At 37.9% G+C, this 13,391-nt stretch overlaps 1 protein-coding gene across 1 annotated transcript in view; it reads right to left on the bottom strand.

The window, feature by feature from the left end:
• The window catches only part of AK9 (adenylate kinase 9), a 122,519-nt gene that overhangs the window by 18,941 nt on the left and 90,187 nt on the right, over positions 1–13,391 (bottom strand). Inside the window, exons 29-31 of the mRNA XM_067702394.1 lie at positions 7,591–7,659; positions 1,691–1,894; positions 1,114–1,332 (exon numbers count right to left, since the gene is read on the bottom strand). Of these exons, the coding sequence (XP_067558495.1) occupies positions 1,114–1,332; positions 1,691–1,894; positions 7,591–7,659 (492 nt within the window). The remainder of the gene's footprint in view (positions 1–1,113; positions 1,333–1,690; positions 1,895–7,590; positions 7,660–13,391) is intronic.

Below are 13,391 nucleotides of genomic sequence, written 5' to 3'. Positions count from 1 at the left end.
GCTCCATTTTGGATCCCTTCCTCCAAAATACTTTTTATCAGTGACCAATACACGTTAATAACAACAACTTATATTAATTGAGCATTCACAATAAAACAAGCACTGCTGCAAGCACTTTACAATAATTAACTGATTTAGTAATTGTAACAATATCATGAGGTAGGGACTATTCTTATTCCCATTGTGCAAATGGGAATGGCTCAGAGAGGTGAAGTAATTTGCCCAAGGTCACTCAGCTAGTAAGTGGTGGTTTTGAACTCAGGCAGTCTGGCTCGAGAGGCCATGGTCTTCTCCACTGTGCTACTTCACTGATGGAAATAAGAAGGTACACTGGTTGAGAGGGCAGGTCACCTTTACGTGACATTCTTTTATTGTCTTTATAGCACTTAATACAACCTGACAAGAACTTATTTGTTTACTTATTTATTGCCTATTCTCCCTCTCCAACCCAGCTAGAATATAAGGCCCATGACAAAGGAACCTTGTCTGTTTTATTCACTGCTCTATTCTCAGGGACTGACACAGTGGCTGGCATGTCCTTGATTAAGATTTGTTGAAAACCATCCCACATTTGAAGTTACTGAATTCCAATTACATTAAATGTTTGTCCACACTGCCTAAAAATACAGTGCTTAGAAATAAGTTTGTGACGAACATTAAAGGCACATTTTGTATGGGATCTCACACTTTCCAGAGAATTTTATATTCTTGCATTTGATCACAGTGGCCTGATGGCAGTATTCTCCCATCTTAAAGGTGAGGAAGCAGAATCAAAGAGTTTAAAGGACTTGCCTAAAATTAGATAGCAAATTGTGTCAGAGCTCAGCTCGCTAGATGTCTAGTTTGAAAATATTTCTACTACCATCTTCTGCTACAGAGTTAAAACCAAGTTGGAACTGGATGATCTTTACAGAAATAGACGAAAGAAATTTAAACCCTTCAACTACTTTCCTACTTCAGAAAGGCGAAACAACCACACATATTTTTATAGCTAGCTAAGAATACTATACAATGCTTACAATTTTTTGAACTTATCCACTGTCTTCTTAGACATGCTTTAAAAAAAAAAAAAGAAACAAGAGAAAGGTTTTCAGATGCATTTGCTGACATTACCTTTACAGGGTCCCAGTAGCCAAATGAGCTTATATACTTGTAGGTAAAGCTGAGCATTTTCTGGGCAAGGCGGGATGATATTGGATAACATTTCTCGAAAATGCTTGCACGATTCTCCACCAGCGGTTTCAGTTTCATATTCAATATGTATTGTACAATGTGGGTTTTCCGAGCTCCATTAATGAGAATTACTGGTATCAAAAACTTCTCAAATTCTTCCTAATGAAAAACAATCATAAAACCAAACATTTTTAGTGGGAAGGAGGCTGGCAGTATTTAGTTACAGCACATGGACATTGCTAGTAACTGATTACTTCAGTCTAGAGAACAAATATTTTTCAGCTTCCAAGTAACTGCAGGTTGGCAGCTAAAACTTTGACCCTGTGTGGCTTCCACGTTGCCCTTGATTTATTAACTAGTTTTTATGATTGTAAATGGTGCTGACGAAAGGGACCTAACCCCTAAAAATATACATTTCTTTTGAAATGTTAAAAAGAAACCAAGGCATAAACCAACTCGCTTTTGTTTCATTCTCAAACGTTATTTTTTGAATTATGAAAAACGAAAAAGTAATAACCTGTATTATTTGTAAATTATTCGTATCTGCTTCAAATTTTTCTCTCAGTTCACCTCTCAGGCGTTCGACCGCATCAATTTCCTGCTCTTCATCTTCCTCACTCATCACTTCCTCATCTTTTGGAAATTCATCAAGGATGTTGTCAATATCATCTTCCTCATCTTCAGGTTCTTCCTCGCTCATGTCTTCATCTTGTCTGACAGTCTAAGGAGGAAAATATTCCCTTTTACTATACATATAAAATATGGAACAAATGACACTGCTAACTAATCATCTGGGATATTTTGGAATAAGCGGGTATTGGTTAGTATGGCATGCAACGTTCATCAACTGATATAGTAAAGTTTCAAATATCTGGCACCCAAGAAATTTAATGCCTTCAAGACTCTAACACCACGGTGATCCCATAAATAAATACCTAGACAAGATATTAACTGCTAATATTTAATGCTATAGTTGTCAGAACATACATGTTTCTCATGGTCTTCAGTAACAATATTTAATGCAACTCAAAGAGTATATAAAACACTCCCTAGCTGTGTTAGCTTGGACAAAACCAGTTTCCTCGTCTGTAAAATAGGAATAAGGAAAGTACCTCCCTCACGTGGTTGTTGGTAGTGCTAAAATAAGTTAATACATGCAAAGCGCTCAGAAAACTGTCTGGTACATGGTAAGCATGCAAATGATAGCTGTTATTCCTATTCCTATTATTATAACACTATATTATGTTATAGTTATTATTGTCATTTTGTATAAAGCACTGTTCTAATAGAATAGTACATGCCCCTGAGGAGGCTGCAGCTTATCTGAGGAAACCAGAATTAACACATAAATGATTACTGAAGACCACAACAGGATACTGATACTAAGTGGTGTTGTAAAGGCTCGAAGTGCTACAGTCCAGTTTGCGTAACACTGAACCCTGTCCTACTGATCCTCCTGCACTGCCTCTATGCACGTCGCCCAGAATTATCCCTTGTCCCGGATGGAGCACTGCCTTCCCGTCAGAAACCTGGGAGTTATCTTGACTCCTCACTCTCCATTATTGCACATCCAGTTTCTAAGAATAGGAATCCTAAATAATACTTAAGACTCTCTCCTCCTTTCTAGTCCTGCTCTACTGTTTGCCCTCTCATTACCTCTTGCCTGCACACTTTTGATTAGCTCGCTATTTCCTGATCTTTCTAACTGATTAGACCCTGGTGCCTTTAAAGGCGCCTGGAGCTGGGATTTGGACTTGCAGGTGCCGGGAGGAAGAAGAGAGGACAAAGGGCCCTTCGCTGTTCTGTGCCCAGGCTCCTCTTTCCCCGGAAGGAGTTTGGCGTTGGAACTATGTTTCTCAGTTCTTATTCTTTTTTATTTGAATTTTGAAGCCATTTGGTTCTCTTACTACTTTTTCCTTTTTCTTATATTTTGACAATTTTTTAGTTTGAGATTTGATTTGCTGACGATCACTGGAGGCATGGTGGGATGAGTCCACACTACGAGCTGTAGACATCTTAGTTTCAGATAAACTTTTGCTCACCTCTCCAGCTCTATTTAATAGCTCTTCCAACTTGTTTGTTAATTAAAAAAATTAAACTATATAAGTTTAACAAGAAACTTTCAATTAATTTAAATGCTATATTGTAGTTTCCATGAACTTTTTTTTTGCTCTCTGGTTTTTCATACCATCCTGTTTTTGTTTTATGGATACAAGTTCTTGAATTATTTAAGGCAAATTGGAATTTTTTAAATGTTTAATATATTTCCTGTATTGTCTATTTGTTTTAGAGTCAATTATTCTGTTTGTTCATCTTGGTTCTTCCTTGTATTGATAATTTCAAATATATGGCAATCCTTGGTTGTCTATTCATTTTTATGAATGAAGGACTAAACTGATTAATTCAGAGCAACTGTAAGCTCTGGGTATGTGAGCAGGACAGGTTGTATCATGCTTCCATTTAAGATGTGAGGATGAGAAGAGGCAGGCAGGCTGGATCTTGTCCCAGATGATGAAGAGTACCAACCAACATTCTGTGTGGTTTTCTAGACAGATTATTTAATTACTTTAGAAATTATTTACTTTTTTCTTCATGGGGACAAATGTCACTGTTACATGAGGAGCTGGTGGGATCAACCTTAAAAAATTTTTCTGCAATTTACCCTCTTGGACTTTCTAGATAATCAAATATATGCAAATATTAAATTTTGTTCTTACTTTTCAGTATGTATGCTGTTTCTTTTTCTGATCACGTTGCTGTGGCTAGTTCCTTTAAATTTTTTAAAAGGTTAATAGCCTAAAAATCTTCATAGAAGACCACCTGAGAGACCCACAGGTTAATTCTTTTTAGAGAAAAAGGTTTTAGTTTTCTGTAAGTGGCATTTTGGTCCTCTGGAACAGTGCTGCTTTTTTTTCTTATATCTAGTATCTCTCAGTCCTTATGTTAGGAGATACATGTTCTAAAATTCATCGTCTCAGAGATCTGCCTCCAGTATGAAGGAATAAGTTCATTTAGCCTCTAGCAGATAATAACCACAAGCCATGGACAACACACACACAAATACACACAGATTTTTTTTCCCTCTCTCTTGCTCCAGAGGGCTTCTGGAGAGTGAACAAAGGCAGATTTTGTAGAGTAGTCAAAATTTGGAGGGAGCGATAGGCTTAGGGTCAGTTCTCTTATTTTGTGCATTTGCGTGGAAGGCAGCCTCCGCTAGAGTGGTGGTGGCAGAGGGGGACTAAAACTCTGATAGAAAGCTCTGTCTTTTGTCACCTACAAATTGGCACTTGCCCTCTACCTCTATAAGAAATAAATTATGAGCTGCTGCAGCTGCTGACCTTCAACAGCCCTGGAAAGAAGTTCAGGATGGATCAGAAATGAGGCACTCTGTGCTCTAGAAAAAACTGGCAGAACAGGTCTTCAGACAGTTAGATATTTTTAGGAGATGATTTTATGAGCCCAATTCTTGCATCTCCTCATATCTAGAAAAGTGATAAAATCCTTCATGGCTACTCCTGGCATTCTCCTGCATGTGGCTACACTACACTTGGTAAAAGGGACCCAGGCACCAGAGAAAGAGCTAGTGTACAGGATGAGGGCAAAGATTCTGGAGCTAGGGATAAGAGTAGAAGCAAGGCCTCCAAGGAATTGGAAGATATGCATTGTAAATCTGTATGAAGCCACTGGTTTATAGAATATTCTTCAGTCACATTTGGAGACTAAAATTCCACATGATGGCGACATTTTCCTATAAAATTAATGGAAGTAGTCACCTTGAGACTTTGAAGTGATTTCTAATGTTAAAAGTGTTTTATTTGTTGCTAAAAAGTCAGACAGCAAAGGCAATAATGTTAAGGCTGAGAAGACAAACCTGGGAAGGGCTTTATCTGCATATGGTTCCCTAACTGCTTGGGAAAAAGGTGAGTCAAGAAACTGCATATTTCTGTACAGAGAGGCAGATGATGAGAAGACCCCTGGTTCTGTGCAGGAAAGCAAGCTCCAAGGTCCATGTGGAGTCAGGATGGATTCAACTCAGGTTGTCACATTAACTGATTATAACAATTGTACTAAGTGATCCTTGAGATGCTGCACTGTGTTTAGTCTTTCCTTGTCTGAGACAGTGGCAGTACATATAAAATTCCCATCAAAAAAGTTAAAAAAAATACACAGTTTTAATCTCAGAAAATCTCAGGAACTCTCATAAAAAAATCTCAGGAATTGTCTTCCAAAAGTCAGTTTGTATAAATTAATTGTGGGAGATACACAGCCAATTTTTATAAAAGATTAAGTCTCAGAAGAGCTAACTTACAAAATCTTATTTTGTTTATAAGACAGAATATTTTATCTGAGGTGCTTGGCTGTAGCATTTGGGTCAGCTAGGTCAACTGGGGACTAGCTCATCTCTAAACAAAACGAAATCCATGATCTTCAAGGTTTATCTTTTCAAAAAATCAGCCGATGGAAAAGAGGAGCTGTATTGAACATCCTGCACAGTATGTGACTCTGAGCATCTACAGGCTCTGCCCCATTCCATTCTTTACCTCGAGGTAAGCTATATTTTAGCCCCAGCACAACTTCACAGGCTCTCTGTCTAGACCTTATACCCAAGCTCCCAGCCTATCTCCCTGTAGCAAGAGCTGAAGTGTGAAAAGCACAAATGAAAATCCACAAGAAGCATAGTTTAATGTAGTATCATTATATTTTGTATTAGATTATTTAAACATCTTGGTTTTCTTTCTTTAAAAAATTTTTGTTTTTCTGATTATAAAAGTAATAAAAGTTCATTGTAAACAGTTATAGAATACCAAAAAGTGTAAAGAAAATAAAAATGATATATAATCTCAGAACTTGTACATAAACTCTATATCTCCATCAAGACTTCTATGCATCTTTTTGATGCTTAATGTCACTAATTATTAGAGAAATGCAAATCAAAACTACAATGAGGTATCACTTCACACAGGTCAGAATGGCCATTTTCAAAAAGCCTTTGAACAATAAATACTGGAGAGCGTGTGGAGAAAAGGGAATCCTCCTACACTGTTGGTGGGAGTGTAAATTGATTCAGCCACCATGGAGGAGAGTATGGCGTTTTCTTAAAAACACTAAAAATAGAGCTACCTTATGATCCAGCAATCCCACTCCAGGGTATATTTCTGGAGAAAACCATAATTTGAAAAGATACATGCACCCCAATGTTCACTGCAGCACTATTTACAATAGCCAGGTCATGGAAGCAACCTAAATGCCCATCGACAGATGAATGGATAAAGAAGATGTGATACATATATATTAAATAGAATATTAGCCATAAAAAGGAATGAAATTGAGTTATTTGTAATGAGGTGGATGGACCTAGAGCCTCTCATACAGAGTGAAGTAAGTCAGAAAGAGAAAAACAAATACTGTATGGTAACACATATATATGGAATCTAAAAAAAAAAAAAAAGGTTCTGAAGAACCTAGGGGCAGGACAGGAATGAAGACGCAGACATAGAGAATGGACCTGAGGACACGGGGAGGGGGAAGGGTAAGCTGAGACGAAGTGAGAGAGTGGCATTGACATATATACACTACCAAATGTAAAATAGATAGCTAGTGGGAAACAGCCGCATAGCACAGGGAGATCAGCTTGGTGCTTTGTGACCACTTAGAGGGGTCGGATAGGGAGAGTGTGAGGGACATGCAAGAGGGAGGGGATATAGGGATATATGTATACGTATAGCTGATTCACTTTGTTATACAGCAGCAACTAACACAACAATGTAAAGCAATTGTACTCCAATAAAGACGTTTAAAAAAAAAAAAGAAAAAAGAGTAGCAGAAAAACAACAAGAAACAAAACAAAAAAGGAACGAAATTGGGTCAGTAGAGACGTGGATGGACCTAGAGATTATCATACTAAATGAAGTAAATCAGGCAGAGAAAGACAAATATCATAAGATATCACTTATATGTGGAATCTAAAAAAAAATACAAATGAGCTTCTTTACAAAACAGACGCAGACTCACAGATTTAGAAAACAAACTTATGGTTACCAAAGGAGAAAGGTGCAGGGGAAGGATAAATTAGGAGGTTGGGATTAACAGACATACACTGCTATATATAAAATAGATAATCAACAAGGACCTTCTGTATAGCACAGGGAACTCTACTCAATACTCTGTAATAACCTATATGGGAAAAGAATCTGAAAAAGAATAGATATATGTATATGCATAACAATCACTTTGCTATACACCTGAAACTAATATAACATTGTAAATCAACTATACTCCAACGTAAAATAAAAATTAAAAAAAGACTTCTATGCATCTTTTTATTTTACATTGCTGAGATTTTATATATGTGTAAAATATATATGTTTTAAATATGTGTGTCCTTTTTTTTTGCAAAAAGCAATTTTATTTACTTACCTCCTCTTCTTTCCTTTTTCTCTCTCTCTCTATTATAAGTTCAGCCCTTCTTTTAGAAATCATGTCATCCTGTTAAAGAAAGAGACATTAAAAAATATTAATGGATAATAATAAAATTACTTTTTTAAAAAAAATTTATTTAATTTATTTATTTTTGGCTGCATTGGGTCTTCGTGGCTGCATGCAGGCTTTCTCTAGTTGCAGCGAGCTACGCTTTGTTGCAGTGCACAGGCTTCTCATTGTGGTGGCTTCTCTTGTTGCGGACCATCGTCTCTAGGTGCACTGGCTCAGTAGTTGTGGCTCACGGGCTCAGTAGTTGTGGCACACAGGCTTAGTTGCTCTGTCACATGTGGGATCTTCCTGGACCAGGGCTCAAACCCGTGTCCCCCGCATTGGCAGGCAGATTCCCAACCACTGCGCCACCAGGGAAGCCCTAAAATTACTTTCTATATATTAATTTTTTTTCCCAAAGGGGAATAATATTTGGGTAGAAGGATACTTTCCAGAAAAGCATGTGATAGTGGTAATTATGTCACTTACATCTTTGGACCTCTGGACCTCTTGATCAGCTACTTCCCTCCAGAGGGATAAATAGTACTTGGGATCAGTCACTTTTTCTATAAACTTTAGAATTCCTTTTCAAAATGGATTACTTATTTGTTTCCTTTGGTGGAGAGGTAGATTTTGTACATGGAGAAACAGAGAAATACTTAGAGGCTCTTTGTTGAAAATGTTTGATAATCTTCCATCATATTATTAAGATGTAATTGCCTAAAGAATCCATGTGAGAAAAGCACATGTACTTTGGATGCATTCACACATATGGTGTATAAGTAGTCCTCCAGTCCTTCTAGGGGTCTCTAAATCTAATGCAATGAATAGGTCCTTTGATATGACCTTAAGGTTTGCATGAAAACTAACCAGCACCCCTTGGGTTTGGGGGCTCATTGGCTCAGGACTCTTGAAACTGGAGTCCCCTTAAATACTGGGACTTTGATATGACCTTAAGGTTTGCATGAAAACTAACCAGCACCCCTTGGGTTTGGGGGCTCATTGGCTCAGGACTCTTGAAACTGGAGTCCCCTTAAATACTGGGAGATCAGAGAAGTGCCTTAAAGACATGCCCTGGGGGCTCCGGTCTAGGCCATCAGGACTGTGCTCCTTTTATCTGACAATTACTGAGTATACATTTCAGATAATTTATGTTTTGTTGACATTCAAGAAATATTTGTAGATAGAATTCTAAAACTGAATTGAATCAAATTAATATAGTTCATGAGCCCCAGAGAGATTCTGTAGCTTTTCAGAGGGTAAGAGTTATAAAAACTCTAATTTCCTTTTTTAAAACCAGAGTTTTACCATAGGTGCTTTAACTGTAGAGTTATGAAAATACAGTCTCCTTTGTGTTTTCATAACATATAAGGAAACCACTGTATACACCAAAAAGAAATGCAAAGTATGTATAATAAAGCACACACATATTATGAGTCTGTTTCTCCTCTGATCCTTTCACTCAAATAAGTAGTGGTCAGTGAAGTTTAACTAATTATTGCATGTCTGCCAGGTGCCATCACTGTTCTGAGCACTGCACATGTATATTCTTTCATTTTCTGCTCAAAATATACTGCAAGGCGGACAGCATTATCCCACTTTATAGATGAGTTAATAAAGTCAGAAGGTTTAATTCACATAGTATAACACAGCTAGTGTGAGGATGGTGTAAGAAACTCCCAGATAAGGGTATGAAAAAGCACATTGTATGATGGAGCTGTAAGGAGGGTTTGTATTTGTTCCAACTGAGAAATAAAGTTAGAAAGAGGGTTTGGAACAGGATTGGGAGGGCTTTAAATGCCAGACTGAGGAGTTCAGATCTTAACAGAGTGACTTGATCAAAACAGAGTTTTAGGAAGATCAGGTTGCCCGAAGGATGGCCTGGAGGGCCCAGATATGAAGTCTGGTAGGACAATTAGGAGGTCATCGTAGGAGTGCTGGGTGTGAGGTGAAAAGAATCTGAACCAGGGCAGAGCTGTGGGTATGAGAAGAAAGGTGTAAATCTGCTCTTTCCTGTTCCATATCCCTGAAATCCTCAGGGCATGTGATGTCTAGGCTGGGGCTTGATTGCTTTAGAGCTGCTCCGTCCAGTATGGCAGCTACAAGTCACTTGCAGCTCTATTAAAATTAAATAAAATTAAACATTTGATTTCTCAGCCTCACCAACTAAATACACTTCAACTGCTTAATAACCACATGTGTGGCTAGTGGCTGCTGTATTGGACAGTGAAGATACAGAACATTTCCATCAGCACAGAGAGTTCTCTGAGAACACTGGTCTAAAGGTGCCAGATCCCACAAGGAGGTAACATGCAGCTGTGCTTTGGTATGCCCTCTTCTTTCTTTTCCATTCTCATGTTTATAGAGCCTCTTGCCTGGCAGACACTTTGGCCCACTTTCTTCAGAGATCAGCAGCAGAAAAGGGAAGGATGTCAGGTAGAATGGTGTGAAGCTTGATGTCTTGCCACACCTCTCTCCTGACTTCCACAGTTCTTGAATGGCTGAGAGATTGGCTTTGATTTTGTATGGGACAGGGATGGCCTGGGACGTGTAATCTTAGTGTGGTGGAGCAAAGGGATGGATGGCAAGATGGATAGAGGGATTTCCTTTGGCAAGATGAAAAGATGAAAAGAACTTGACAACTGTGTCTGAGCAGTGACAGAGGAACTTCATGGTTTTAACACTTTGTTTATAATTTAATAAGTATCGAGTTGTGATAAGGTATTCAGTAATTTAAGTCACAGTAGCTGAAAATTGGAACTAACTGATTAGCTCTCTGACACTAAAGAGAGCTTTCTTCCATACTCTCCCTGCCAAATGTCCACTCAGTCTACGCTTATCTATTGACAAGTAGCTCACTGCCTTCAGTCTTTGTTCTTTTTGGAAAGTCTTACTAATAATGAAATACATCTCCCTGTACTTCCTCCTACCAATGGTGCTTCTTTCCCCCCACATGGAACAATGACATACTCTCTTCAGTATAAAAGACCGTCACATAATTTAACACAGTTCTCATGTCCCATCTTGGTCTTCCTAGTTCCAGATTTGAAAGCCCTATTCTTTCTACTCAACCCAGATCTATAAATGTGTCCTTTCAAGACATGTCATACATATGGAATGAATCATAGAGTATGTACTATTTTCTTTGCCTGGCTTCATTTACTCAGCATAATGATTTTGGTAGTCATCCATATTGTAGGGGGTATCAATAGTACATTCATTAAAAGTACTGAATACTACTCCATTATATGAATATACTATTTATTTATTTATTTTTCCAGCTTTATAAAATTGTAAGATATTTAAAGTGCATGTCATGAAGATTTGATACGTATACATTGTGAAAGGACTTCTCCCATTTAGTTAATTAACACATCCGTCACCTCACATATTTATCTTGTGTGTGTGACAACATTTAAGTTCTACTCTCTTGCCAAATTTCAATTATACAGTAGTACAGTATTACCAACTATAGTCATCATGTCATACATTAGCTCCTTAGGTCTTATTCATCTTATAGCTGAACTTTTGTACCATTTTATCAACTTCTCCCCATTTCCCACACCTCCCAGCCCATGACAACCACTTTTCTAGACTGTTTCTATGAGTTTGATTTGGTTTTAGATTCCACATACAAGTGATACCATGCAGTATTTGTCTTTCTCTGCCTGGCTTATTTAACTTAGCATAATGCCCTCAAGGTCCATCCATGTTGTTGCAAACGTCAGGATTTCCTTCTTTCCCATGGCTAAACAACATTCCTGTGTGTGTGTGTGTGTGTGTGTGTGTGTGTGTATACACACACCACTTCTTTATCCATTCACCTGTTGGCAGACACAGGTTGTTTCCACACCTTGGCTATTGTGAATAATGCTGCTATGAACATGGGAGGAGAGATATCTCTTTGAGATAATGACTGTTTCCTTTGGATATATATACCCAGAAGTGGATTCCTGGATCATATGGTAATTCTATTTTTTAATTACGTGTGGAACCTCCATACTGATTTCCACGATGGCTGTACTAGTTGACATTCCTACCAACAGTGCACAAGCGCTCCTTTTTCTCCACATCCTCACCAGCATTTATCTCGTCTTTTCGATGTTAGATACCCTAACAGGTGTGAGAGGTGATATCTCATTGTGGTTTTGATTTGCATTTACCTGATGATTAGTGATGTTGAGCACCTTTTCATGTACCTGTTGTCATTTGTATGCCTTCTTTGGAAGAATATCTATTCAGTTCATCTGCCCATTTTAAAAAATTGGATTTTTTTTTGATACTGGGTTGTATGAGTTCTTTATATATTTTGGATTTTAATCCTTTATCAGATATATGATTTACAAATACTTTTTCCCATTCCCTAGACTGCCTTTTTATCTTGTTGATGGTTTCTTTTGCTGGGCAGAAAATTTTTTAGTTTGATGTAGTCCTGCTTATTTATTTTTGCTTTTGGTGTCAAATCAAAAAAAAAACCATCATTGCCAAGATTGATGTCAAGAAGCTTATCCCTCTTTCTTATAGGAGTTTTAGGGTTTCAGGGCTTTTGTTTCAAGTCTTTGATCCATTTTGAGTAGATTTTTGTGTATGGTGTAAGATAGGTGTTCAGTTTTATTCTTCTGCAGCAGGCTATACAGTTTTCCCAGCACCATTTATTGAAGAAGCTATCTTTTCCCCATTGTACATCCTTGGCTAGTTTGTCATAAATTAACTGACAATATATGCATGGGAATATTTCTGTGCTTTCTATTCTGTTAAACTGATTTATGTGTCTACAGTCTGCTATTGTACTGAATTTTTCAGTTTGGTTATTGTATTCTTCAGCTCTGTGACTTCTGTTTGGTACTTTCTTATATTTTCTATCTCTTGAAAATTTCACTTTGCTTATGCATTGTTCTCCTGACGTTGGTGAGCATCCTTATGACTATTAGTTTAAACTCTTTATCAGATAAATCACTTATCTTTGTTTCAGTAAGGTGTGTTTCTGGCATTTTATCTTGTTCCTCCGTTTGGAACATATTCCTCTGTTTTTTCATTTTCTTTGACTCTATGTGTTGGTCTCTGCCCATTAGATAAAACAGCCACCTCTCCCTGTCTTGACAGCGTGGTCTTGTGTGAAAGATGAACACAGCTCAAGCTGGCCCCTGCTCTTGGCCATCTCTTAAGCCTTTGTACTTGTTTAAGCCACTTTATTTGTTTTTAGTTGCTCCCAGTAGTTGAGGGGGTACCATGACCTATCAGTGTCCCAAATGGGAGGATCACAGTCAGCATAGGCTGATTGGAAGCTAGACACTCAAGCAGCAGCTGTTTTGATGTAGGTGATGTGGGTATTTTCTCATTTGCCCAATGTGTAGGAGTCACTCAGCTAATTTCTGGATTTCTTTCAGAGTGGATTGAGTTCAGGAGGCTCCTATGTTGCCACCTTGGGCTGGAAGCCAAGGGACCCTATCTGGATATTTACCACATTTTGTTTATCCATTCATCAGTTGATGGACATTGAACTGTTTCTACTTTTTGGCTATTATGAATAATGCTGTGTGAACTTCCACATACAAATTGTTACATGGACATGTTTTCATTTCTGTTAGATAGGTTCCTAGGAGTGGAATTGCTAGGTTCTCTATGACACTTTTGAACATTTTATGGAAACCTCTCAGACTACAGTTCAAGAAAAGATGTTGTAAGCTAATACCTGGATTTGTTGTACTACAGGCTAAAACGGCCTTGCTGGATGGTGTCACCATTCCAGG

This window comes from Pseudorca crassidens, chromosome 13 (genome assembly GCF_039906515.1).
Source record: "Pseudorca crassidens isolate mPseCra1 chromosome 13, mPseCra1.hap1, whole genome shotgun sequence".
Classification (NCBI taxonomy): domain Eukaryota; kingdom Metazoa; phylum Chordata; class Mammalia; order Artiodactyla; family Delphinidae; genus Pseudorca; species Pseudorca crassidens.
This window is presented reverse-complemented; position numbering and strand designations above follow the sequence as displayed.